Source organism: Calonectris borealis, chromosome 29 (genome assembly GCF_964195595.1).
Source record: "Calonectris borealis chromosome 29, bCalBor7.hap1.2, whole genome shotgun sequence".
NCBI classification, from domain to species: Eukaryota; Metazoa; Chordata; class Aves; order Procellariiformes; family Procellariidae; genus Calonectris; species Calonectris borealis.
The window spans coordinates 2435594-2462352 of record NC_134340.1 but is presented as its reverse complement, the minus strand read 5'-3'; the positions used below and the strand labels follow the sequence as shown (position 1 = coordinate 2462352).

Here is a 26759-nt window from a genome sequence, read left to right as displayed (position 1 = left end):
AGTCTTCTGAAGAGAAAATTGTAGAACAGAAATGAGAGACCTAGAAATGGCTAACATTCTGAGGTGTTAAGAGAAACAAAATTAGAAGTTACTGTAATAGCAAAACAGTATTCAATTTGCTTTTTGACACCGAATATGAAACTTGGATTTCTTTCTTTCAGAAGTGTCCTGTGACAGACAGACATTGCTGTATGGCTGGTGTACCTTTGCTAAACCTGAAAACCCGTCATAGACATAAATATAAATTTTGCTTCTGTTAGTTTTAGCACAAGAGATGTATGAATGGTTTCCCTATACATGCAAGGTAAATGTAGCCAATGACATAGCAAAGTTGCATTACAAAAGTTTTAGAAAATAGGAAGGCAAGAAGTGATTGTAACAGCCTGCTGTAATTCTAAAATAGTCATGGTAAAACAGTGAAGCAAGTTGGAACATGCCCTTTTGCTCCATCTCCTTATTTCTTTGTAAAACTGCTGAGTGCGGTATTCTGTCGTTCTTTCTATTGCCCTTGGTTATGTAGGGAAGCTCTACAGGAAAGTTTGCTGATGAAATCACAGCCAATAACTGAAAATTTTCAAGCAAAAAAGTAACAAAGCCAAGGAAGTGTTTTGTTTTGTTTTCTTTTTGAGTAGCTCAAGAATATTTTCTGCAGGATCTGGGATGTAAGTTTTTCTCTTAGACTACTTACACAAAGTCATTTTTTTCCTGGTAGTCAGCTAAAACTTGCTTTTAGAAAAGACTAAAAAGTCTTGGTGGTGAAAAATAAACAGCAAACACGCTTTCACTCATTATTTGGGTAACTTGCGTAGAATATATTGATGCCACAATTACACAAGGAATTTCTGTGATTCTTCAGAATGCTTGTTTGAATTATAGCCTGTGCATTGGCGAGAAATACAACTGCTAAAGTAATAATGGGTAAATCTGTGTGTGTGAGTGTGTGTGTATGTACATCTAAAAATCCTTACTGCTTGCTGGTAGTTCTCAAGAGAATTAACAAACAAAATTTTCATTAACAATCTGTTTTCTTCTAACTATTTCAGCTTTTGGAAGCTGAGACTATCTTGCATTTCCTAATTTGGTTCTAGTGTGAGAAGTGTGAATTTTACACCAGACTTGATAGGAGATATCCTTGTTCTTGTGAAAGATTATCTACTCTTTAGTTTTTTGCAAATAAGTACCAAGAATAATAACAGTAAAAAATAATCTAGTAATAATAAACCCTGAGATCATGCTGTAGTGTAACAATGAATGCCTTTTTTAGAAGTAAAGCCAATTTTTTGCTGTTCGTACCTGTGATGATTCTGGAGTGATTGATTATAACTTGGTAATAGTTTATATCAAAATGACGTGGAATTTTTATTCTTCAAATTAATGATGCAAGTCTAGAAACCGTATGTCCACGTGAGAGATTAAAAATTTTAAATTCAGCTCAAATTAACAATAATACCAATTTTTGAAAACTTACATGTTTTATGCAATTGCGTTGAGCAATTCTTTTGTTGGATAGAGTTTTAAGCCAGATAGTTGTAGCCTAAGATTGCACAGGAATGAATGTTTTAGTTTTTAAAGCACAAAATGATTTTTAATGTAATGTAATCTAGACCTTTTTAATGGCTTTGTGCCTAGATGAAGCCTACTGTCTGAAAGCCAGAGTAACATGAATAGGTCTAGAACTCTTAACTGAAAATTCGTGTAATCCAAAAAAAACTGGTTTAGACTTTTATGTGGCATAGTCAACTTGCATTGCAACATAAAGGTATCAGTGAAGAAGCTTGAAATATGTGCTTGTTTGCAGACGTATTAGGTGAATTAGATGGATGAAACACCTACAAGATGTTAGGGGCTTTTTAGTTTTTTGTTTGGGGTTTTTTTTTCTGTTGGTGATTTGTTAGTAGTGCTCACAAAACGATTTGCATTAAAATCTGACTTCACATTTTCTCTGATACAAAGCTGTGCATTTGTTCAAGTCAGTGAAGCAGGGCTCTCCACTCCATGGAACCACAAAAGTGGAACGCTAAATGCATTACATGTAAGGCCAGCTTCCAGCTCCAGGAGCAAAATGACGACGAGAGACTAGATAGGCATTTGTAGAGCTGCATGTGAACCTGGCCACGCCAACCGCTGAAGCTTTGAAGTGCTGTACTCACTGAAAGCACTCTGTAACATGTTTTGGACTTCAGATTTCTCTTTCCCATCTAATGGAGCGATTGTTTGCGCAATAGAAGTTATTTCAGGAAAGCGTGGCACCTTTTTTGTCTCCAGTGCAGTAGGACACATCATGGCTGCTCCCCGCCTCCCAGCTGTATGTTTTGTGAGTATGAGGGTGGCTAAGTTGGGGGGAAGTTCCTGAAATGTGACGCTCCAGCATAATTTACATAAGATTGCAGCTGCCACAGAAAAGCTGGGCTAAGTGCCAAACTATTCTCCATAGACCACAGTCTCTTTTACACCACAGCTTTAAAACCAGTAACCGATACAACTGGAGGGTTTTGTTCTACTACTGCAGCAGGTTCGGAGACATCCGACCCCAACCGATGCTTGTGGCCACCCTCCCCCAAAAGGAGAACTTTGATCAGTGACATATCACTCTTCTTGTGAAATCTTGTTTACTTTCTGGAAACACGTTTGGACTGATAGGGCAGTGGTCATAACAGCCAGTGAAATTTTGCTTCTGGTACATCAAGGATTTTAGTGTGGACCTAGTAAAGAAACAGGCAGTGATCGAGGCTAGTCTGAGACATATGGGGTGATCTGTTTTCCTTAGCTTTTAGATAACGTTCTTAAAAATACTTACAGTTGTTGTGTACCACCACTTATGCTGTGACTGGAGCTGGTAGAGTTGTACTGACGCTGGCTTAAGCTGAGAGATTTACTTGATTTCCTCAGTATATGAGCACTGTATTCAAATTCTTTTCTTCCATTGTTGCCTTCCATACAGAAAATGTCCTTGTTATTTCTGAAGTTCATGGCTGTGCACTACTTAAGTTTAATTTTTATCATCTGTTTACAATAGTCTTATTCTTCTTGTATGATACTCCTTAGTGATAGCAATACCTCCCATTCACTTCAACAGAAAATTTGAAATTTTTAATAATACAGAATTGCAAGAAGGAACTCTGACTCTATGCTTCTTGGGTTTTTTTTTATGTTTTTGCAGCTACTGCAGCAGCCGCATTAGTGCAACCTTCTCTGATGAAGGTTAGATATTTTGATCAAGATGTCTCTATTAACTGTTGTCAGATGAAATTTTTTCCTTGAAAAAACCCACACCACCACCATGCCAAAAAAAACCCTGTTTCTTTTGATCATACAGATTATTAAGTGGCTTTATGGAAAAAAAGGAAAATAATTTCCCATATAAAATTTTTGTTTTTAAAAATGCTGAAAAAATTACAAACTTTTTCTGACTTCTTTTCTGTCATCTCAATAGAAGTTTCCTGTTTTGTTTTTCATGTTCTTTGAAATAATTTTCAGTGTGCTTGGAAAATTCACTCGCCCTAGATGAGAAAGAAACTTTACAGGGCAAATGCCTTCAGCTTGCAAAGAATCTTTGTTTGATGCTAAAGTCATGTTTTCAAAATCCTGGCCTCTTATTTAGGTCAAAGCTAGTGTTTGGAAGGGTTTTCTTATTTATTTATTTTATTTAACTATCTAATAAAACTTCCAAGCTCTTTGTTTGGAAACAGAGGATAGGAAAAGGTGAGGCCTGACAAGAGGCGTTCAATACCCAGAAATGGTAGAGTATGAGAATACAACAGAAGCTATCTAGTAGGGTAGCAGACTATACAGGAGAGAGAGAACAAAGAAGAAGAGAGTGTATACACGAATGGCTCAACAGACACAGGAAGGAAGAGTTGAATTCCCAAGTCAGTATTTAGGTGAATTTTTCAAATGTGCCTTAAGCCCACTGAACAAAGAAGATTAAAATTTTGTTCCGAAGTTCTTTTCAAAATTTAAGACCATAGAAAAGAGGATGTAACTCAATGAAGGTAATCATTCAGGTTGATCAGAAAGACTACTTTGATACTATTTAGTTAAGATCTCTAGCCCTCACAGTCTACCCCAGGTATGTCCAAGAGTGTCGGCTGAAGTGGTTGAATTCCGTGTTCGGAGTCATGTCGTGTGTCGTGCTGAGTCAGTAGGTTCCACGTAAGTGCCAGGACTGTATGTGGGCAGAAAGAAACACACCTCTTGCTCCATCCCAGCAGAAAGGCAGCAGCCTAGGATTTGGAGTGCCTGTTTATGCGCTGCAGAGGCTCTGACAGCTCAGGCAGCACATTACCCAAGCAACTACTTCCCATCTCTAGGAAACTGGCCGACTGAATCCAGCTTGCAGTCTTCTGTTTAAGTCATGCTGGTGTAGCTTACTGAACAAATACCCTGTTCATGATCAGTACCAAAGTTTGCTGTTTATCAAATGATTTCAAAGGAATCCAGGCTATATCTTTCTTCAGCATAATTAGATATTGGCCAACCGTGGACGTGATCAATCTAATGCTGACTGTAATCAAGTACAGTAAGTACCATGCAATTGTCTTATTCATTTTTATTGCAGAGGGATGAATAGGTGTGGCATTGATGCCTTTCACTCTTTATTTAATGTTTGAGATAGGAGATCCCAGAAGGTTTTCAAATTGCGTGTATATGTAATAATCTCATAAGGGATCAGAGTCTTCCATTCTTAGCCCCTGCTGGAGTGAATGTATCCCATGCATTTCAGAGATGTGTTGGGCACTGTTTGTGAAGAAGAATGTTCTTCCAAAGTAAAAGATTAATTTATTGTGATGTTCCTAATAGGATTTATTGAGGTAATGGGTATTGCAATTATTTTTTTTTAACCTTTACAGAGTAAATTTCAAATTTGGTTAGGTCAGAACCGAAAATAACTTTGCAAGTTTCATTTACTTCATGTGTGTTGTGTGCCATCCCCGCCCCATACAAACAACAGAATAATTTGACTTATTTTAGTACTATCAGCTGTCTGCTGTGAGGAGAACCTGTTACTACGGTGGCTGAGGGGGTCATGGGACAAGACTGAGAAACACTGATAGAGCCGTGCATGGACAGGTTTACACAGTGCCTGCCCTTGCAGTGCATTGCTCAGCTGCTTCTCAGTAGCATGGGAGGTCTTCGAGTGCTATCACACTATAAATAGTTAGCCCAGTACATTATTGTTAATAGTTTTTTTTAATAAACAGTATTTTTGGAGAATGTTTATAATTGGGGGACAGATTAAATGGTTTACATTTGAGGACTGGGAGCGAGTTTGGGTTTCCTTAACTTCAGGCTTAGAAGAGCCTGAATATGTCCACTGAAATATATTTGCTTTAAAATTAACAGGATCGTGAAGCGTGTTTTTATATAGTTACCCTATTATCAAAAGCAGGTATTAATCATCTCAACATAAAAAGATACTGTGTTACTCAGAGAGAGTCTTTGTGCTCTGTTCCTAAAGATTTTTTTTTTTATTAACTTCTAGGACCCTTCAAAGTCGTACAAGAAAGCTGGAGAAGTTGCAACAGTTGAATTACATGTGGAAGAAGGTATACAAGTAGAAACAAATCCTTTATCTAAGAAAGTTACCCCCTTGCACTCTGAAATGACAGATTATATAAAGTCATCTCCTCCGACTCTTATCAGTAGCCATAATTCTGACTTAAAGGATAGAACACAAATTAATGGAGCAACAACTGTAACAGAAAAATTGGCTCAACTTATTGCAACTTGTCCTCCTTCAAAGTCTTCCAAAACAAAGCAGAAGAAGCCTGGAAATGCAACTGCGTCTGGTTTGGTTAAAGACTCTGGGAAGAAGCTACCAGGAACCATAACTGCAAGTGGGTTAGTTAATAAAGATTTAGTAAAGAAATTGCCAGGATCTGGTATTGCTGTTGGATTGGTTAACAAGGACTCAGGGAAGAAGCCATTAGGGATTGGTAGTGCAGCCATATTGGTTAACAAGGACTCTGGGAAGAAGCCACAAGGGATTGGCCCATTAATTGGATTGGTTACCAAGGACTCTGGAAAGAGGCCACCAGGGATCAGCACTCCGACTGGGTTACTTAGCAAGGACTCTGGAAAGAAACAACCAGTCACCAGCTCTGCAGTTGGATTAATCAGCAAAGACGTTGGGAGGAAACTTCCGGGTATCGGCACTCCAACTGGATTGACTAATAAGGAGTCTGTCAAGAAGCCGGTAGGGATTGGCACTCCAGCAGGATTGATTAACAAGGATGCTGGGAAGAAGTTGTTGGGAATAAATAGTCCTACAGGGTTGGTTAACAAGGATTCTGGGAGAAAGATGCCAGGGACTGGCAATACAACAGTTCTGACTAACAAAGACTCTGGAAGGAAGACACCAGGGATTGGCAGCCCAATGGGACCAGTTAACAAGGACTCTGGGAGGAAGATGCCAGGAATTAGCAGTCCAGTGGGATTGGTTAGCAAAGACCCTGGAAAGAAGCCAACGGGAATCGGCAGTCCAGTTGGTTTGGTTAACAAGGACTCTGGAACTCTGAAAGCAGACTCTCTTATGCCTGCCTCGGAGCCCTTTAAGCTTCCTTGCAATTCAAACCTCAGTAGCCTTGAAAGCCATGAGACTACAGATTTACTAAAGGAAAATACTAGTAGCAAAACATTTGAGAAGCATATTATGAGACAGAATAAAGAAAGTATCTTGGAAAAATTTTCAATTCGGAAAGAAATTGCTGATGTAGGCAAAGAGATGTTTAACGAAGGAATCTGCGTTCCACAGGATGGTTACTCAACCAGTGAAAAAGGGATTTATGAAACATCTAAGCATGAAAAACAGCCTCCCGTATATTGCACTTCACCAGACTTCAGAACAGGAGGTGCTTCAGACGTATCGACAGCAAAGTCCCCGTTTAGTGCAGTAGGAGAGGGGAATCTCCCATCGCCTTCACCCACAGTGTCTGTTACCACCTTAAACAGGAGCCTCTCAACAACATCTTCACAGTTAGCGTCTAACTCATTGCATTTAAGTTCCACAGCAGATCTCTTAGAAGGTATTTCAGATCAGATTGGCAAAACTCAGTTTTCTTCTGACAGTACACTTCTGAATATAAACAGAACATTGAACCATACTCTGAGCACTGATTTTAAAGGTGCTGATAAAGATTTAAATGATTCAAAAGCTACCTATGTAGAAACTTCAAGAACTAGTCCTTCTACAGGGAAAAAGCCTATTTTGGCAGCTGAAACAAGCATTCATGCTACTGTCACCCCTTCAGTAGTTAGTTTTACAAGCTTGTTTAGTAGCAAGCAGTTCCTAAAGATCGGTGCAATAGCTGCATCGGATAAATCCTGCCAAGGAGCAAAAAATCTGAGCACTACTCAGCAATCAAAACCTTTAAAGAAAAGAAAAGGAAGGAAACCACGATGGACTAAAGTGGTGTCAAGAAACACATGTCGACCTCCGAAGGGTCTAGAACTAGAAAGGTCAGAGCTTTTTAAAAACATTTCATACAGTGCACTATCAAGCAGTAATTTGGAGCAGGCCAAATTCTTGAAAAACATAGGATCGTCTTCATTTGTGGAGCATGAATTTGTCAAACATCAGTTGCCAAAACTGAATGAAGCTAATGGACAGTCTCTTGCACTGTTAGCTGAGACTGACAAGCAAACTCAAAAGTTCTACAGTACTCACAAACAACCCTCTAGTTTGTGTATGTCAGATGATTTCTTACCTGACATGTATAAACCCAAAAGAGGAAGACCTAAATCCAAGGAGATGCCAGAGCTCGAAGGTCCCCCCAAAAGAACTCTAAAGATCCCAGCATCAAAAGTCTTTTCAGTGCAGTCAAAAGAAGAGCAAGAACCTCCAATTTTGCAGCCTGAAGTAGAAATTCCCTCCCTAAAACAGAGCTTATCAGGACAACCTTTTCCTAAAAAGAGAGGGAGACCTAAAAGACAGATCAGGTCATCAATTAAAATGAAGCCACCTATTCTTTCTGTGGCACCTTTTGTTGGAACAGATAACTCAAGCAAGATAGAGTCTGAAAGCGATCAACATCGAAGTGGGGATTTTTTTGAGAGAAAGGACCAGCTCCGAGGGCCAGAAGAAGTCCAAAAACCTAATATTTGTAGCATGACTGATTTGGAAGTGGACTCAGACAGGAAAGTTGCCAAGAGAAATAATGGACAGTTAATGAAAACAATTATTCGAAAAATAAATAAAATGAAAACTCTGAAGCGAAAGAAACTTTTGAATCAGATTCTGTCTAGTACAGTGGAACCAAATAACAAAGGGAAAGTGCAATCTAAACTCCACAATACAGTGTCAACTCTTGCTGCCACATTTGGTTCAAAATTAGGCCAGCAAATAAATGTCAGCAAGAAAGGAACAATTTATATAGGAAAAAGGAGAGGAAGGAAACCTAAAGCTGTCCTGAATGGCATTTTAACTGGCGGTTCTGCCAGTTTGACAGTTCTTGAGAAGTCTGCTCAGCAAGCTCCTGGTACGTCACTAGGACAAGTACTTCCCCATTTGCTGCCTTCAACAGCTAATAATTCCGAGATTCTTCCATCTCCGGTTTGCTCCCAGTCGTCTGCAGTGAGTGGGGGACAGAGCCCTGTCAGCAGCGATGCGGGATTTATTGAGCCCAGCTCAGTGCCGTATTTACACATACACTCCAGACAAGGAAGTCTTGTTCAGACACTTGCGATGAAAAAAGCTGCTAAGGGAAGGAGGAGATTATCTCCACCTACGTTGCTGCCAAACTCTCCTTCTCACTTGAGTGAGCTGACATCGCTGAAAGAAGCCACTCCTTCGCCAGTAAGTGAGTCTCACAGCGATGAGACCATTCCCAGCGACAGTGGAATAGGAACAGATAATAACAGTACTTCAGATCGAGCGGAAAAGTTTTGTGGGCAAAAGAAGAAAAGGCATTCATTTGATCATGTTTCCCTTATTCCACCCGAAACTTCCACCGTTTTAAGTAATCTAAAAGAAAAGCATAAACACAAATGTAAGCGCCGCAGTCACGATTACCTTAGTTATGACAAAATGAAGAGACAGAAACGAAAAAGGAAAAAGAAGTACCCTCAACTTCGAGGTAGGCAGGACCCAGATTTCCTCGCTGAATTAGAAGAATTAATAAGTCGATTAAGTGAAATTAGAATAACCCACAGAAGTCACCATTTTATACCCCGAGATTTACTGCCTACCATTTTTAGGATAAATTTCAATAGTTTCTATACCCATCCTACTTTTCCTTTAGATCCTTTGCACTACATTAGAAAACCCGATTTAAAGAAGAAGAGAGGCAGGCCTCCGAAAATGCGGGAGGCTATGGCAGAAATGCCTTTTATGCATAGTCTCAGCTTTCCTCTCTCCAGTACCGGGTTCTATCCCTCTTACGGCATGCCTTATTCTCCTTCTCCCCTTGCAGCTGCTCCCATAGGCTTAGGTTATTATGGAAGGTACCCTCCAACTCTTTATCCTCCTCCACCTTCTCCTTCTTTTACTACCCCCTTGCCACCACCTTCCTACATGCATACAGGCCATTTGCTTCTCAATCCCACCAAGTATCACAAGAAGAAGCATAAGCTTCTACGCCAGGAGGCTTTCCTCACGACAAGTAGGACTCCGCTCTTGTCAATGAGCACGTACCCCAGTGTTCCACCTGAAATGGCTTATGGCTGGATGCTCGAACATAAGCATAGACATCGCCATAAACACAGAGAACATCGTTCTTCTGAACAACCGCAGGTTTCCATGGACACTATAACGGCTAATAGCTCTTCTAGAACAGTTCTGGAGTCCTTGAAGCGCTACAGATTTGGGAAGGAGGCTGTTGGTGAGAGGTACAAACATAAAGAGAAACACAGATGTCACATGTCTTGTCCACACCTGTCACCTTCAAAGGGTTTGCTCAGCAGAGATGAACAGTGGGTCAGGAGAGAGCCTTCGGAGTCTAATTCCTTAGCACTGGGATTGCAGACACCGCTACAGATAGACTGTTCAGAAAATTCCCCAGGTCTGTCCCTGGGGGGATTTACTCCAAGCTCTGAGCCAGCCAGCAACGACGAACACACAAATCTTTTCACAAGTGCAATAGGCAGCTGCAGAGTCACAAACTCTACCAGCACCAATGGACGTAAAAAATTAACTGACAGCCCTGGACTCTTCAGTGCACAAGACACCTCGCTAAATCGACCTCTCAGAAAGGAACCGTTGCCTTCTATTGAAAAGGCATTACAGCCACTGTCAGGTAAGGGAGCTCTAACTCTGCCTACTTTCCTACAAGTCTTGCTATTTTATGTCGTACCAAACATGCGCTAGAAAAGGAGGGCAAGTATAGCTTTGGCTTTGTAGGAATGTTTCTGTGTTGAATTTCAGTACTACTCTTGCTTTCGCTCTTGAGTGTCTCTATTCTGTTAAAGCACTGTTCTGTGCAGCATTTGGTACAGACTGACGTAGTGTCTCCTCCAGAGCTGCTTATGGGATTGTGTAAGTACCTCTTCCCACCAGATTTTTCTTACTTCGTTATAGCGGTATATAAAGTTATGCTAAGGATGCCTTCTCATGAAAAGGTCTTTTCTTTTTCCTTACAATTTTAACTTTCTGGAGAAATGAGTTAAAATTTCTCATGATTTTTGATACTTTAAAAGCCATGTTTCTGTTTGGTTTGAAGGTCGGTGGATTTGGTTTAGACTAGCTCTTGGTACTACTATTGTGAATAACATCTCCGTTTAAGAAAATGTTTCCTTTTTCTTTTGTAACTCCATTTTAGTTATTTTGATAATCTCTACTACAGTATAGCTTTTGATCCCTGACTTGAGGCCTCTAGCAGTACCTCAGAACAGTTGGTAAATGATGCTGGGAATGCCTAAGAACAAACCTTGTCATGACTGCTTTATTCATAGTTGGGAAATTCATCTTATGTAGCCTCAAGCAAAACTGAAACAGAACTAGCTGAGACTGTATACACAGAAAGTTGCAATGATGCTGTCAGAGGGTTGCTGTTTAAGGAAAAGACGTCCACTCTGAAACTGTGAACTTTGTCATTTGCATAATATTAAGAAAACAAAAATCTAATGTGAAATTTAGGACTTGAAGAAACTATATTACACATCACTTTCCCTACTGGCTTAAGTGTTACTTCATGCTGTACTTTATTATTACAGGTATTTGTGGGAATAATTGTCACATTTTATCCACTTCTGTCTTAATTGCCATGGACACGTTAGTGAGACCACATAACAAAGATAACCTGCAGAAGACGGAAGTGTGGCTTGTGGTTTTACTTGCTTACTTCTGATGTGTAAAGGAAGTCTGATAGCTTCTCCTCCCTCCCTCCAATACTTGCCTACACTTTCCTTTGAAATTTAAATCATTTGTCCAAAAACACTTGTGACTAATATTTCACAGACCAGGAGCTGAGCAAACAACTAGCTACCAGTAATGAATAATACCTCCTCACGTTCCTTACTCATCTTCCTCCTTTTCTTGTGATACTCCCATTCTGATGTCTCCTGCCATCTCCCTGCTCTGACTGTGTTTGTATGGAAGGGTTTTTTCTCTTTGTTTTATTTTGGCACTTGGGGGTTTTATGTTTTGCTTCTTTAAGGGTAGTTGGAAGTGGCTGGATTCTTTTACAAGTTCATATTACTTCATACTATTTCATATTACTAAAACTACTCGGAGCAGGTGGGAGTCAGGAGAAAGCAATAAAGCCATGAGATTGCTTCTCCTGCAGCGATGGAAAGAAAAATTCGAAGTGCTACGTCACCAAAAGGGTTAAATTTGGCTCCGAGGAGTGAAGAATTGGTTGTGGTAGCTCGTGCAGTTCTGGGAATTTCCTGAGGATTTCCATTACAGTGAATGATCTGACTTGGGTTTTTATGAGGAACAACCTAATTAAGGGAAAAAGCAGAGATGTTTTAAGCTGCAACCTGCTGGTGAAGGCTCTGAATCACTCTCCCTCTTGCAGTATGTTTGACTGGTTCCTCAGATGCCGTGTATCACTTTCCGTAAGTGTATTTCCCGCAATGGAAACCAGCTGTTTTTGTTGTGAGACTGGCTTTCAGCTCAGTATTCACCTCATTCACAAGGAGCTCCTAATGCCCCACATCATGTGCATGCAGTATATCAGAACTTAAAACTGCATCTAGTAAAAAGCCCCAGTAAGGTAAAAAGGCTGGCTTTTTTTTTTTTTTTTTAGAAGATCAGTGTCAAGTTGCATACTGTGTTTTGTTTTTAACTGTAGTGCTGAATTGTGATTCTGAAACCATTACCATGAAAGACTTAGATGTTTTTGTGCGCTTCAGAAAATAAGGACAGATGGAGAAAAAACCTGTGGTGCATCAAGGATTGTTTATTTATTAAACCAGGTGCAATTTAGGTGCATGCTACAGAGAACACAGAATCAGAGCAGTTAAGATGAGTAGTCAGAGACCAGCATCGGGGAATGCCTTCTAAAATTGTTCTGTATTATCCGTAGGGGATGTTCATGATATTTTATTTCGAAGTATCCCATATGGAAAATACGCGTCCTTTCAGTAGACTTTTGAACGTAAACCTTGCTTGGTTGAATTAACTGACAGATTCTTTCTATGATATTAGCTGATGCTAGATATTTTCGGAGACTGCCTGTGTCCATGCTGTATTAGAAACATACATATTTTGGCAAACAGGACTCTAGTGAAGGTCGGTATTTCGCAGAAGATGAAGTTCAGGTAGAAGTTTACATGCTGCAGGCTGCTTGTTTAATACAGACAGCACGTACACACAGTTATGCCAATGAAGGTTGCGAGGCTCTAACATTTTGTCTTTAAGATTTTTGTAGGATGCCGTTACCTGTTCATCTGGAGTTCACAGTGGTCTTTAGTAAACTTCTGCAGCTTCACACCACGAGTTATTTCAAACAACTGATAGCTTATCATAAACGGGTCTCGGTGCGCTGCGCACAGTTCCTGGAAGGAAAGGGGAGAAAAACAAAATCAGCCATTCGGTGGGGATCAGTACAGTTGACAAGTCTTTACTGCCTTCATGCCATCTACAAATAAAAGGACGGGTTCGAGGTGTGCAGGCGTACTCTGACGGGAGGTGCTCGTGCCTTTCTGCGCGTTCGAGAGATCGCGCATTCGGACAGGCCAACCCTGCGTTGTGGAGCGCGAGCCTCTCCTATCTCGGTGGCGAACGCGCCGTCCCACGCAAGGTGCTCATGTCCGCAGGCATCCGCCGTGCCCCGAGGTGCCACGGGTGGAGCTCGGCCCGGCTCTCCGCCGGAGCGCTTCGCGGCCCGCTGTCCCGCGGCCTTTCCCGCAGCGCTGTTCGCGCAGCGGGGCCGGCCCGCGGAGCCCGGCGCCGCGCCGGCGGGCAGCGGCGCCCTCTGCCGGCCGCGCCGCGCCTCTGCCGCGGGAGCCGCCGCGTCCCGCTGCGCTGCCGGTCGCTCGGGGGACCCGAGCCCCGGGCACTGCCCGGCGTCGGCGTGGCGTGGCGTGGCGTGGCGGGAGGCCGAGCGTGTCCGGGTCGGCGCGATCGGCACGCGGGGGATTCGTACAGGGGCCGGAAAGGCCCCTCGGGGCGCGGTGGCGGGAAACCGCACAGCGGTTAGCTGCCGCCCGGGATGGGCTGGAGCCCACGTGGAAATAAGGGCCAGATTGTGAAAGAAGGAAGACCTCTAGGATATGAACATCATAGTTACAAACAGCTTTGCCGTCCAAGCAGTCCTCCAAATTCCTCTCACTTTTTTTTTTCCCCCTATTGTAAGTTATAGCCTATTCCTGCTTAGAACAATTATTCCTGCTGTATAATTCTTTTCTCTGGGGCCCCAGGGTATTTGTGTTAATCTACGCTTTATGAAATCAGTGCATCTTGTAGTTCCTTAGTAGAAAAATTCATTATGGAATAAAAAAAGTTGACTGCTCTTTCTAATATTAAGCATCCGTGTGTAGTCTCCCTGCACAGCTCCACCGCATCTTCCTTTTTACATACCTGTTGTAGGAACAGACAGTACAGAAGCCCTCTTTAAGAGCCCACCAGCACCACTTCTACATCAGGATACCATGCAGGAAAATCGGAAAATCAGAAAATCTTCACCAGGAATGTGATTTGCAACTTGGGACAATGTCCAGCAGCCTTATGATTGTGCCCTTGTTGAGAAGAATTAATGATAAAGAAAATCATTCCTCTACCTTGGCAAGAAGTTAGAATATTTGGAAAAGTGATAGTGTTTATGTCCTCTATCAATCGAACATATCTCAGATGTTACACCATGAGCTAATAACACCCATGATAAAAAAAAAAAAATCCAAACTTTGAGGCAAGACAGGCTCTCAAAGGAGATTTTCCTAAAGATTTCTGGTAAATCAGTTTGATGCATTCCAGGATTCTCCCATTGTCTTATACCTCAGGATTTCTATTCACGCATTGAAGCAAAGGGCCATTTGCATGGGTGCTAATTTGTGGCCTTGATTTAGAGCGTAACTTCACTGGCCCGCTCTCTCGTTTCTTTGGAGTCTGTTAGTAAGGAAAGAGATCAGAACTGAACATTCAGCACTGAGCTAATTTATCACGAACAATATTTTGAAGGGAAAGAATGAAAGCCTATTTTTAAGTATGCATTCTAGATTTTATCTTCTAGAAATTTTCATGATGTGCATATCCTCATTGCACACTGCCGTATGCGTTTTTGCCTACTTAGGTTTTTATACTAGTATCTGAATTTTTAATATCTCAGCATTTTCATAATTGCAATATGCAGATTTTTCTATGAAATTTTGACAAATCCCACAACCTTTGCTTTCAAGAGTAACTGGGATTCTCTAAAAGTTTAAGTTTTAGGGAAATAAAACAAGTTACAGTAAGAAAATATGTATATGTAAGAAAGAAAACAGAAATAGGTCTTTCCTCATGTTATCAGCAAAGATGTCATGACCAGTTTTGTCCTTTCATATAGTCATGAGATTTCTTTAGCTTTTTAAAAATTGTTTTTATCTTAAGTAATGGTAATTGTGATTGCCGCTGCCTGATGACATCTTGCAGTGATAAGCCAATATTTAACGATTTTTTTGTAATACCAAGCCCTGTGCATTCAAAACATATAGTGAAACGTGTTTTGCAGGTGCCTAAAATCCAATAATGCATTATACTTGTTTGTGTGTAGATAATAATCTCTCTCATTTGTTTAGACCCTGGAGTTTTTACGTATTTGCCATGGCTGATGGAAGCAGAAATTTTTTTTTTTTTTTTTGGTGACGGTATCTTAAAAAGGAAAAGTTAACATAGCAAGAGACAAATTTAAAGCACTTAAGATTTTTTTTTCTAGCTTTTCAACTTTCTGCAGTTTATAGTGTCTTACGTGAGGCAGTTCTGCCTGAGAAGTGGAAGAGAAATGTTTTTACAAAGCGAGGTGGATTGAAAACGGCTGACCTGCCAGGCACAGAGGGTTGTGAACAGCAACATGAAGCCCAGCTGAAGGCCAGTCACTCGCAGGGTACCCCAGGGATCAATATGGGGTCCAATACTATTTAACCTCTTCACTCATGACGTGGAGGATGGGACAGCGCCCTCAGCAAGTTTGCAGATAATACAGCTAAGAGGAGTAGTGGATATACCGGATGATTGTGCCGCTGTTCAGAGGGACCGTCACTGGCTGGCGGAATGGGCTGGAAAGACTCTTATGAGGAGTAGTGTCTTGGATGCATTAGGAATAACATTGCCAGCAGGTTAAGGGTGATGATTATTCCCCTCTACTCAGCCCTGGTGAGACCACATCTGGAGTGCTGTGTCCAGTTCTGGGCTCCCCAGCACAGGAAAGACATGGACATACTGCAGTGAGTCCAGTGAAAAGCCACAAAGATGACTAAGGGATTGGAGCATCTGTCATACAGGGAGAGGCTGGGAGAGCTGGGATTGTTCAGCCTGGAGAAGAGAATGCACAAGGGAGATCTTACCAATGTGTATGTGTGCCTGATGGGAGGGAGTAAAGAAGAAGGAGCCACAGTGTTCTCAGTGGTGCCCAGTGACAGGGCAGGAGGCAATGGGCACACGCTGAAGTACAAGAAGTTCTGTTCGTACATAAGAAAACAGTGTCTTACTGTAAGGGAGATTGAACTCTGGGTTGTGGAGTCTCCATCATTGGAGATATTGAAAAGCCAACTGAACGTGGTGGCCCTAAGCAACCTGCTCTAGTTGACCCTGGTTTGAGCAGAGTGGTTAGTCTAGGTAATCTGCAGAGGTCCTTTCCAAAATCAACTGTCCTGTGAAAATCAAGGAATGAAGCTAGGGTATTCATTTGAAAGTAGGAATATGGGGGGTTTGTTTTCTTTTTTTACATAAAAGCTAATACGGTGATGATACTAAGTGGCTTTTTCTCATGGCTTGTTTGCTGTCCTACCTATGCCATTAGCCTGTGAGAAATTCCTTCTTGATGGTCCTTTTCCGTCCTCCACCTACGTGCATCATAGCAAGCAAGTGTTCCTAAAGCTAAAGAGTAATCTTAGTTTGAATATTTAGTCTACAGTGTGTTGTATTGGCACTGCCAGACTGAAATCTTTTTTTTTGTGCTTTTCTCTTCCCTGATCTGCTTTTCAGGCACTTTGCCAACACAGGACAAACCTTCCCAGAGGCAGTCAGAGAGCACAAATTGCAGCCCTTCCAGAAAGAGATCAACATCTGAGAGCACATCTTCTACAGGCAAGTAGTATTTGGTGGCCTTGTTCTTGGGACTGCTGCTATACTAAGACCTATGCTACTAGAGACAGCTGAGACAGCATTGCTATGAGAACTTCAACAGCAGCAATATGTTCAGGGAGATACTGGGTTTTTCCACTTACGTTTTAGGGTACAAGTGCTGCAAATTGAGTTGTAGAATAGGGAAACTTGAGCTGGCACTTACAGAAGCATAGCTATGACAGAATGGAATTTGGTTTCTCACCAGGTTAAATTAGTCTTCGTGAAGCTCAATGCTTTAATGCCAGCAAGACCTGTGACACTACAGTTAATCAGTGAATTAGATTAATAGATTCATCCCTCCATGGGGAAGAGCTTGACTTCGTGCTGTTCTGAAGGCAGACAGTTTTCTGCCTTTGGGTAGATAACTGTTAGGATCAGGACAGGGTGTGCTGTTATGTTTTCTTCGTAGCATGTGACGATCCTGCTAAGGTGATGGAGGATGACAAGCAGCTCATCCCAGTCATTGGTAATGATACAGTTGTGAATGACCCTAAACAGGTCAAAATGGTACTAAGAGAGAGATGGAAGTCTCGAAAGCCGTGGGAACTCTGGTAGCATTCTCATCAATTCTATCAAATGAGGACCAAGTCTCAAATGCACAAAATCATCATGGAGTTGAGCAAATGCATGCCAAGAGGATATTGAGAGAGTTGGCTTTCTCAGCCATGGGGTGACATACTGTGCAGGTTGTTGCTTGAGGAAGTCCATCTTTGTTCACGAGGAAGGGAAAGGTACTTCTGATGTGTTTTGAGCTTTCTTTTGTAAGGAGGTCAGACCTGTGCAGTCACACTATGTGTGAATGCATGCGTGTTGCATTTTCACACCTACAAAGCTGTTGAATCCATTGACCGAATTGTCAGAGGGAAGATCTGAAAATGTTCATTTCCTTTATATTACTGGCAAGTTGTCAGCCGTGTAGTAAAACCAGATCCTGCTTGCAGTCCCTCTGAGGAAAATATGATGTGAGCTTACATATGATTGGACACAAAAAAATCCATAATGTTGACCAGCTTTGTAAGAAGCCCAGTTGTAGAAAGAACTCCTGTTAGCAGAATTCAAACATCCTTAGGCACTGAAGTTGATTGCAGATTTGTAGTAAACATCCTTAGGATTGGTACTTATGAACTAGTTATGATTTCCATATAGGATGAATGGGCCAAAACTCCTAATTCCTCCTCCCTTTAAACAGATATTTGCAACAGATGCTTTATTCAGCATATGCTAAAGAAAATAATCTTCAGTGAAGTAGTGTTCTCCCTCTTTCCTCTCTGTCTTTTTAACTTTCTTTTACTTACTCGTTTTAAAGGGGCAACTGCAATCAGTGTAAGTCTTTGTATAGGAAGGTGTTAAAAGTTGAGGCGTATTTTGTGCAGAAGAGGATAAGAATGAAATGAATCAAAGTTTAACACTTCAAAGTCATTGAACTGATGATGCAGCTGAAAAGACCAGTCTTTGTCATATTTTCCATAGATCTGGAATGCGTGTGGGATTTCAGTGCATTTGTCAGAGAGCTGCTTTGTTACCAAGGGCTGCAAGTGTGCCTGACCAGGGCTGCAGCTGTTTTGAGGATCATCGCCTTCAGTTGTCCCATCCTGGATCAGTTTCCAAACAGAAACACTAGTTCAAGGACATCCATTAGACTTTGTGTCCAAATGTGTTGTGTTGTATAGTTTGATTATCGTTGGATGGTGCAGCTGTTTACAGAGCTCACTGTGCTAAACAGATGGTGCTTCTGTGAGGAACCCTCAGCTCCATCCCAATGTGTATTTAAAGACCATAAGAAAACAAAGGGTAATTTATCTTTATTATTTCATCTAAAAGTGAAAACCGAAAGTGTAAATCCTTCCAGTTCTTTCAAAGTTGTTAAGGTTGCTAGATTTTCCAAGTGATTATAGTTAGGCTTACAGCAGTGACCTGATAAGTACGTTTTCTGTTCCTTTTTCACCCTGTAGGAAGAATGTTGTTCATAGCAGGATTTTTAGAACTTGTTATGCTGATTCTTCCTCCTTTAAATTGTGCACTCTCTGAAGCACGTTTTCATTTGCACTTGCAAATTCATGACTTTGGAATCTTAATGAGGAATACATTTCTCCAGAGTATCACACTTGGACTAGTGAGCACTAGGACTAGAAAATACTTATTTTAAACTGTTTGTGCTTTATCTTTGTCAGCTAATGCATAGTCTCCCTCCTGTCAAATGATAGAAACCCTTTTATAGAAACACTTAGTTGTCTTCCCTTTAACAGTTACCTTTACACTGGTACGTGCTCTTCAGTCTACAGCCTAGGACCCACTAGTTTAAGTAGATCTAATCTAAATAATTGGCTGCAATTACAGTAACATTTTGTAAATGCTAATGTACAATTGTGATATATTTATGAGAAGACAGCATCCATTTTATTCCAGAAAGAACAGGGTTTCTTCTGATTAAATGTTATCACTAAGAACCAGCAGGGCAGCTTTGGGAAGCTCTTCGTTTGGAACAAATCCCTTTTTTAATACAGCATAATCTATATGGTTGACCTGGAAGTTCTCTTTTTCAAGTATCAGTCTGCAGCTCTAAAGCATATAACATTTTGTTTAAAAAGTGAGAACTTTACTTCGTGTGTAAATTAGCCTTTCTCTTTTGTCCAGATATTTTGATTTACCTTTATCCAAGCCTGTTATTTGCTGCAATCAGTTCTGGCATCATGATGTTTGTCTTTTTGATAAAGAAACTGCAAGAGCAATGAAAAAGTTGTTTCAGTACTTCCAAACTACAAGAAAGAAAAATTAGTTTAAAAACATTTCAGATGTTGCTCGATTTTTTTTATCAGTATTTAATTTTTCTGTGCACAGAGGGTTTCTTATTTTTAGTGTTGAATAGAAAGAAACTTGAGAAGAATTTTTGACTGTACCTACCTAGGGAATGCCCTCATTGCTCTTTGCTATTAGAAATGAGGGACTGCGTGTGAATAAAGAGAAAATAATTGTATGTTAAAACTGATGATATAAAATGTAGACTTCCCACTTACTTGCATCGCTAGGTCCCTTTCCCATTAGAACTTGTGTTACAGAAATCGGTGTCTTGTCGTTGAACGTTCCGGGCAATTATAGGATATAAAAGGCTGTCAGTCTATCCAACTATTGTATTTTAATTCCAGCCTTATTTGGTTATATCTCAAGCCTGTTTCAGTATCTGTGTGTCTGTCTGTGTTGCAGTGATTGGAGTACCCACCCGGGGAGCAAGGCTGGCAACTGCAGTTGATGATTCAGTGGATAGCTTGCTGCAGCGCATGGCACAACATGAGGGCCAGGCTACTTTGGACAAAACCTTAGAAGCAGTCATTGCAAATGTGTCTGTTCCACCATCAGCTAGTCCTGCTCGAAACCACAACAGAGAGAGAGGTCTGGCGAAACAGGACAGCCTCATAGCTCCAACCATTCCCAGCAGCTCCTGCAGCGATAGTATCTCGCTGCTGTCAGACAGACTGCCAAACAGCTATTCCCCACATCATCTCAAGAGAAGTGTGGTTGAAGCCATGCAGCGACAAGCTAGGAAAATGTGCAATTATAACAAGATCTTGGCAACAAAAAAAAATCTTGACCACGTCAATAAAATTCTGAAAGCCAAAAAGCTGCAAAGGCAGTCACGGACAGGGAATAACTTTGTGAAGCGCAGGCCAGGTAGGCCCCGGAAATACCCGATGCAGGCTGTCGTTTCAATGCAAGCTTTCCAGGCGGCTCGACTGGTCAGTCAGGAGTTAGATAAAAGAGAAGAAAGCAGCAGTCCCTTACACCTTGGACCTGATACCATCACAGATGTGATTGAAGCTGTAGTGCAAAGTGTGAACTTGAATACAGATCACCGAAAAGGCTGGAAGAGAAAGAGGTGGCTTGCAGAGGAACAGGCCAGGAAGCGACAAAAGTCTTTACCAGAAGATGAACAGGAGAGCAATAAGAGGTAATTTCCTTACAATTTTGTACCCTCAGTATAGTCACTGTTGATTTTATAACATTTTAATCCATGAAAGAGTCCTACTCCAATGAGCTCTGCTTGTTACATGTGTTTTTATTAGGGAGTTCAGTTTAGAGGGAACCAACATGTCAGTGTTAAGTATGCTTAGGGTCTTCCTAAGTTACTGAAGACACCCCAAAATGGGATGGAATCTCAGGTAATCTAAAACTGTTGGGTTTGTGCTTGTGTCTGAAGTGATGCAAGTTTTGTGATTGTCTTGGTGAAGAATACTTTTAATGAGTTGGTAAGAGGTTTACTGATGAGGTGTCATGGCAAAGATTGTTCCTTCATCATGTGTGGAATAAGGAACTGTAAGAGCTACGTGCATCATGGGAATCTTAAAGAGTGTGACTCAAATGCATTACAAACAAATACAAGCAACACAGAATGTCAGGTGAGATCAGTTGATATACAGCAAATAAAGAGTAAAACCAAAGCAGCAAGGAGGAGTTAAGGTGCGCATTTGTCTCTGGTCTGATCTTCACATGCTTATTCCCAAAGTTATCAATGCAAACAGATCAAACTCTTCCAGAAATCTTCTTTCATGTGTTTTCAGAATAGTTCTGAAAAATAACCATCCATTTGTGTTTCAGAAATGAATACTCTAATACAGACATTTAGATTCACAGAATGTTGCTGGAACCACATGTTCAAAGGGTGTATTGTATGGCTCTCCTGAAGGCTAAGAAAAGGTTTACCACATACTATTTTTAGAGTACAAAAGCAGATAGCATAAGCCACCTTCTAAATTACTCAACTGAGGCTCCAAAGGATAAGCATTAGCAGTACAAACAACATTCTTTTTGTAATAATTAATAATAACATTACTATAAAAAGATTGTACATTTCTTATGATTATGCTTAACCACCACTTGATCATGATCATTGAATTGCATTTTTTTAAATAGCTGAGACATTTAGTAATTTAGAAACATGGACTTTTTTTTCCTGCTGACCAGATCATAGAGAGGAATAATGAAATATGGCAAGATAATCTTTATGGTAAGAAATATGGTAAGATAATCTTTAATCTTTACTTTTTCTTCCAGTTTTTCTGAGACAGTAGCTGAACCTCCCAGTCCACAAGAAGCCCTTGGGAAACCGCATGAATCTGAAAACACTGAACAGCCTTTGCCTTCTCTAGCCCAGCGTGAGAAAAAAGCGCCTCGGCCCCCAAAGAAGAAGTACCAGAAAGCAGGGCTCTACTCTGATGTGTACAAAACAACAGAGTAAGTAATACCAGTGAAAAGCTGCTGTCTGATATTCCAGTGGAAACTGTCTCCTTTCAACTGGAGCCATAAAGAGCTGCTACTAATGAGTAGCTGAAATAAAACCATCAGCTTAATTCAAGCCTGTGAAAAATTGCATGCATGATAATTATCAGAATCTGACCCAGTGAAGATTTAAAATGTAACCCCACTCAGAAAGCAGCCCCCACCAATCTGAAAGTGTTTCTGAGTATCGACCTTGAAGAAGGTAAGAGAGCTTCATTCGACAGTCTTAAGACCACTGCAGTAAAAGTGCTGGGAGAGCTGGAGGTGTTCAGGTAGAGTACAGTGTCTATATAAAAGGGGCCATTAGTTTTCTGTATTTATTGACTGAATGATGATGACGGGTCATCTTTTGTGTGAAAGAATTTCAGATATGCACCCTGTTCATTTCACAGTTAAGTGGGGTTCATCTCTTTTACTTTCTATGAGATGTTTAGAGTAAAAATCCAGCATTCTTTTATTTTTTTTCACTGGTTAGCTCAAAATCTAGTGTACATTAGAAAGTGGATATCTCCCATTTCTGATAACCAGCCCACTTCTGCTTCCATTTGTAGTCACATAAGTTTTCTACAGCCATTTAAACAAATGTGTTGAAGTCAAGAATTTGCACTTCTCTTATAATATGATCTGACAGATTAAAAAGAGAGAAAACTGGGCACCTTCTCATTATGTTGTAGACCACTTAAAAATGTTATGGAGACCGCTGGGAGAGTGCTAGTATAGTTTATCAGCTGCTCCTGGTGTCTTCTCTTTCCATAGTAGAATGAAGGGATTGATGAAAGATCAAGACTCTTAAGGAAGAAACAAAGATATAGGTTTGATCAAAGTGAGACTGCTTATGTTTCTAATAGTTTGAAAGCAGATGTGCTAAAATTTTCAGCATAGGGTTGTCACTGGTATACACAGTCATGCAATATTCAAATATTCTATCATAAAAATTAGGTCTGTTGCCTTAGGAGGGGACTTGAGAGAGTCTTCTCTTTTTCTTTATTATAGAACGTTAGTTACATTGTCAGACCTAGTCAGCCAAGGGTGGGCCTTTATTTCATAGGCAGTAAGCAAACATGTCATTTGGAAAATTGTATGAATACCGAAAGTGAAAGTCAAGGTTTGTAGGTTTGTGGATGATGATGGAATCAAGTTCACCGCCCTGGAGAAGGTCATGACAAAGCTGAGCTCTACTTACAACCCTCCCTCTCCCATCACATTTTGTGTTGCAGTTCCCTGGAAGCTTAAAGAGGTCTGGTTTGGTCTTCCCCTTTGCCTGTTGCTCCACATGCCGAGTTCTTCCCTTGCACTGATACTGATGTTTGTGATGAGCTGCTTAAGAACACTGAGGAAACTTTACCCTACCAAGGAAGCAGATGCTGCCTACACAATCTGAACTACCTCTCTGCATGGTTGTTTGAACTGATGCTGAAACAAGGCATGGAAATGCATAGCTGGGCAAGGACAGCACTGTGGCCATCTCGATTTAGGTGTCTTGTCTTGCAGCAAGGTGCAGCTTGAAGGGCTGATCCCACCGTTCCTTCATGTTGGCACCGGATCTTTTCTTTACTATCTTGGTTCAGCAGACTAAATCAGCAGAACAATAGTCACTTTTTTATAATTAAATTCTCTGCTGATTTAACTTGCTGTTCCAGTTCTACAGCACAGTCAGCCATGTGTCAGTGCAAGAGGAGAACAGAAGTTCATGTTGTTGTCCTATTACTTATATAACTTCCTGCTGTATGAGTATGAAAACACGATCTTAGTTGAGAACAAAAATGCAACTCTGTAATCGTACGGCACCCTCTAGTGATGGTACAGTTACGTGTTGCCACTGTCTCCGTTAAAACAGTCTGCATTCTCTATTAATGGATGTTGCACTCACTGTTTTTCTGTATTTCTTTTTGCAGTGTTCAGTTGCAGACACTGCCTTAAAAACCATACTGTATTGGATCTTTCTTAAATACTTCCTAAACGTGGGAAGTAGTGAAAGTTTTACTAGGTTTTACTGTTGTAATTTACAGCCTCTTTCTAGGTCAGTCACACCCAACTGCTAAACAGCAGCACAGAAAATGTTTGTTATGTCATTGCCAGTTTTAGCCTACTGTTAGAAGAGAAAAGTCTGCATTATTTCTCTGCAGCCACTTGAATTGTACAATTTGCCTCAACAGGATTTCACTCCAATTCACCTTGATCTAGAAACTTTATTAAAACACAATGAAGAAAACTCAGACTTTGATTCCTTGCAAATGAACTAAGAATAAAAGGAATGGTTTCTAGAGTCGGTCTCAGTTCTACCTCAATTTCTGAATGTAATTTTGTAGACAGCATTAGCTGATCTGACGTTAACCTCCACATGAGTTTTCCAGAATCCTCAGCTCCCACTGGAAGAATTACACAGATCTTTTGCTGAAGAGAAGTTCAGTGTGTGGTTGCACAAGACTGCAGCTTTGAGAACAAAGGAAGATTTTGTACAGGAGTCATTATCTGCTTAGCCAGCAGTGGCTTTTCCAGAGGAGTGCAAAGTCTAGTTCACCAAAGAAATTTAATAATAATTAGTAAATTATTAATTAATCAAAATGTTGTATATTGTTTAGGGAAATATACTATTTTATATAATATGTTATTTTTGTCATGTTAATAACAATATGAGTCGTCATTGCAAAAGAGTAGGTTATGGAATTTGCTGTGATCAAACACTGAACTGCATCTCGCCCGTCATTAGGTGTCCATAGCTGGGCAAAGACTATGGTTGCACAGACGGTGTAGTTCAGTGCAGGCCTGTTGCTCTTCTGTGATGTGGTGTTTCTATGTGATAGGCATGTTGCTCCTACGGTGCCTCCATTTTGCTGATCTTAGAGTTTGTGGAACTGCAGGGTGACTCACAGTAGGTAATTGAACATTTTAGAAGCAAACCTATTGAAAAATCAGCCAGCTGAATTAAAATGACAGTCTAAGATTGCAGTTCAGTAAATGCTTTAAGTTGGCGTAAGCTAACATTGCACTAAAAGAGTCAGTTATACTTTCTCCTCACCTTTGTGGCTTATTCCTATCCCTGTGCTCTCCCTTCCTTTGTCCCGTCATGATGACCAGGGCAACTGAACCAGGCTGGGATAGTGATTCGGATGAAATCCAGCCTTTCACAGTAGGTTTCCTGGTGCAGGTAACCTTGCAGTCATACCAACAGTTACTCCAGGAGAAGGTGGGGAGCATCAAAGCCAGCTTGTAGTGACTTAAAATGTTTGTCAAACTATGGTCTTAGCGAGAAAATTGGGCTCCACGCCTCAGAAATGTAATTGTGCATTCCACAGAGAACTAATCCCAGCTGACATGATAATAGCATAGGGAGAAGACTCTAGAAACTGGAGAGGGGGAACAGAAATAGAACATCATATCAGAAAGAAAGGAAAGAGAGGGATGGAAAGAAATGGAGGTACGGGAAAGAAGACTGTGGTTCTGGTCTTTGTTCCATTCTTAATTTGCCTGAGACTTTAGCCTGACATTCAGCCTTTGCAGAATGGTACAAAATGTTCTCATCTTCAGCAAAAAAATCACTTTGCCATCGCTCTGTTATTGGGAGCTTGCAGAGAGGCCAGGTTAGTCTATTGTTGGTAAGTGGACTGTTTACAAAACGGGTATTTTAAATTTGTCCCCCCAAAAACGGAACCAAACAACTTTAGGCAGTGGATTATAGAGAGGGGAAGCATTTCTTATCTAGCCGTGCTTATGTTTCAGTCTGTCAAGCAATCAGAAGTGTACTCCTGCAGCTTACTGTTGAAAGTACGCTAACCTGAAACATTAGAAGGTATCATTTCTCTGTGATTATTGGTGAGGTCTCACCCTATTCTAACTGGCTTGCTTGGAAAGGGGAGGGAGTGATCCTGGCTTTCTGGAGAGATCTTTTGCTTTTCAGCTGCAACAATCATTATATCTGCTTATTGAGGGGAAACGTCTTAAAGAGCATGGTATGAAAATGAGCAGGTACTCATTGTCCTTGGTAGCAGCGCAGAGTCGGCTGACCTTAAGAGGCTGCGAGGACAGTCGGTTTAGTCCTGGGAATTCCTGCGACCTGCACCGTTTGTAGCAAGGTGTATCTAGCTAGTAAGTATTCCGGCTTAGTTAAAAAAATGACACGAACAGAATGTGATCCAAGCAGTAGCAAAGGAAACCTGTTGTCAATTCCGCAGCCCCGAGTGAGGCGAGTCGGACAGACCAGGCAATGGTACCCAGCGTCAGCCAAGAGTCTGGATGGCCAGACCAGTCTGTGGTGATGAGGCAGGCCAAGGTTGAGTGGGGAAGTCAATCTGCAGGTCAGGATCAGGTCTAGGGACGGTAATCGGGGTCAAACACAGTCCAGGATTGCCAGGCAGGTCCAGGGTCGAGCCAGGAAGCCGGTGCATGGCTCAGCCACCAGATCCACAGCTCCCGTGGCTGTGGCTGAGCTGGAGATGGGTTCACCCACGAGGCAGTCCAAGCAGGGACTGCATGTCTAGGGCTGAGCGTAAATGGATCTGCGGGGACCATGGGCAGAGGGTGTGGGTGACCCCCCGTGAGGCTGGTCGGAGCCACAAAGGCGTGTTGGTGGCACTCGGGGCCCTGACACAGAATTTAAGCTTCTGCGGGGCTATCAGCATGCCTCAGCAAAGCGAAAGGGAGAGGTCTTCTTCTCATAAAGATAGTAGCTAAACACAAAACCAAAACCTTTATTGCTTGCCCAGAAACCCCAGCCTAAACTAGCTCATTATCTTCCTAGTGGGAATACGTGGGCCTGTTAATACAGACTTTTTCTTGATAGTGTAGA

General features: G+C 41.2%; 1 protein-coding gene across 6 annotated transcripts in view; it reads left to right on the top strand.

Moving 5' to 3' along the window:
- ASH1L (ASH1 like histone lysine methyltransferase) overlaps positions 1-26759 on the top strand; it is a 67640-nt gene that overhangs the window by 14671 nt on the left and 26210 nt on the right. For all 6 annotated transcript variants that reach the window (XR_012677601.1, XR_012677602.1, XM_075175986.1 and 3 more), the window contains exons 3-6: positions 5483-10232; positions 16562-16663; positions 19904-20645; positions 21749-21928. Coding sequence is in view for 4 of the 6 variants with exons in the window: in XM_075175986.1 (XP_075032087.1) it covers positions 5483-10232; positions 16562-16663; positions 19904-20645; positions 21749-21928 (5774 nt within the window). In the remaining 2 variants the exon portion in view is untranslated. The remainder of the gene's footprint in view (positions 1-5482; positions 10233-16561; positions 16664-19903; positions 20646-21748; positions 21929-26759) is intronic.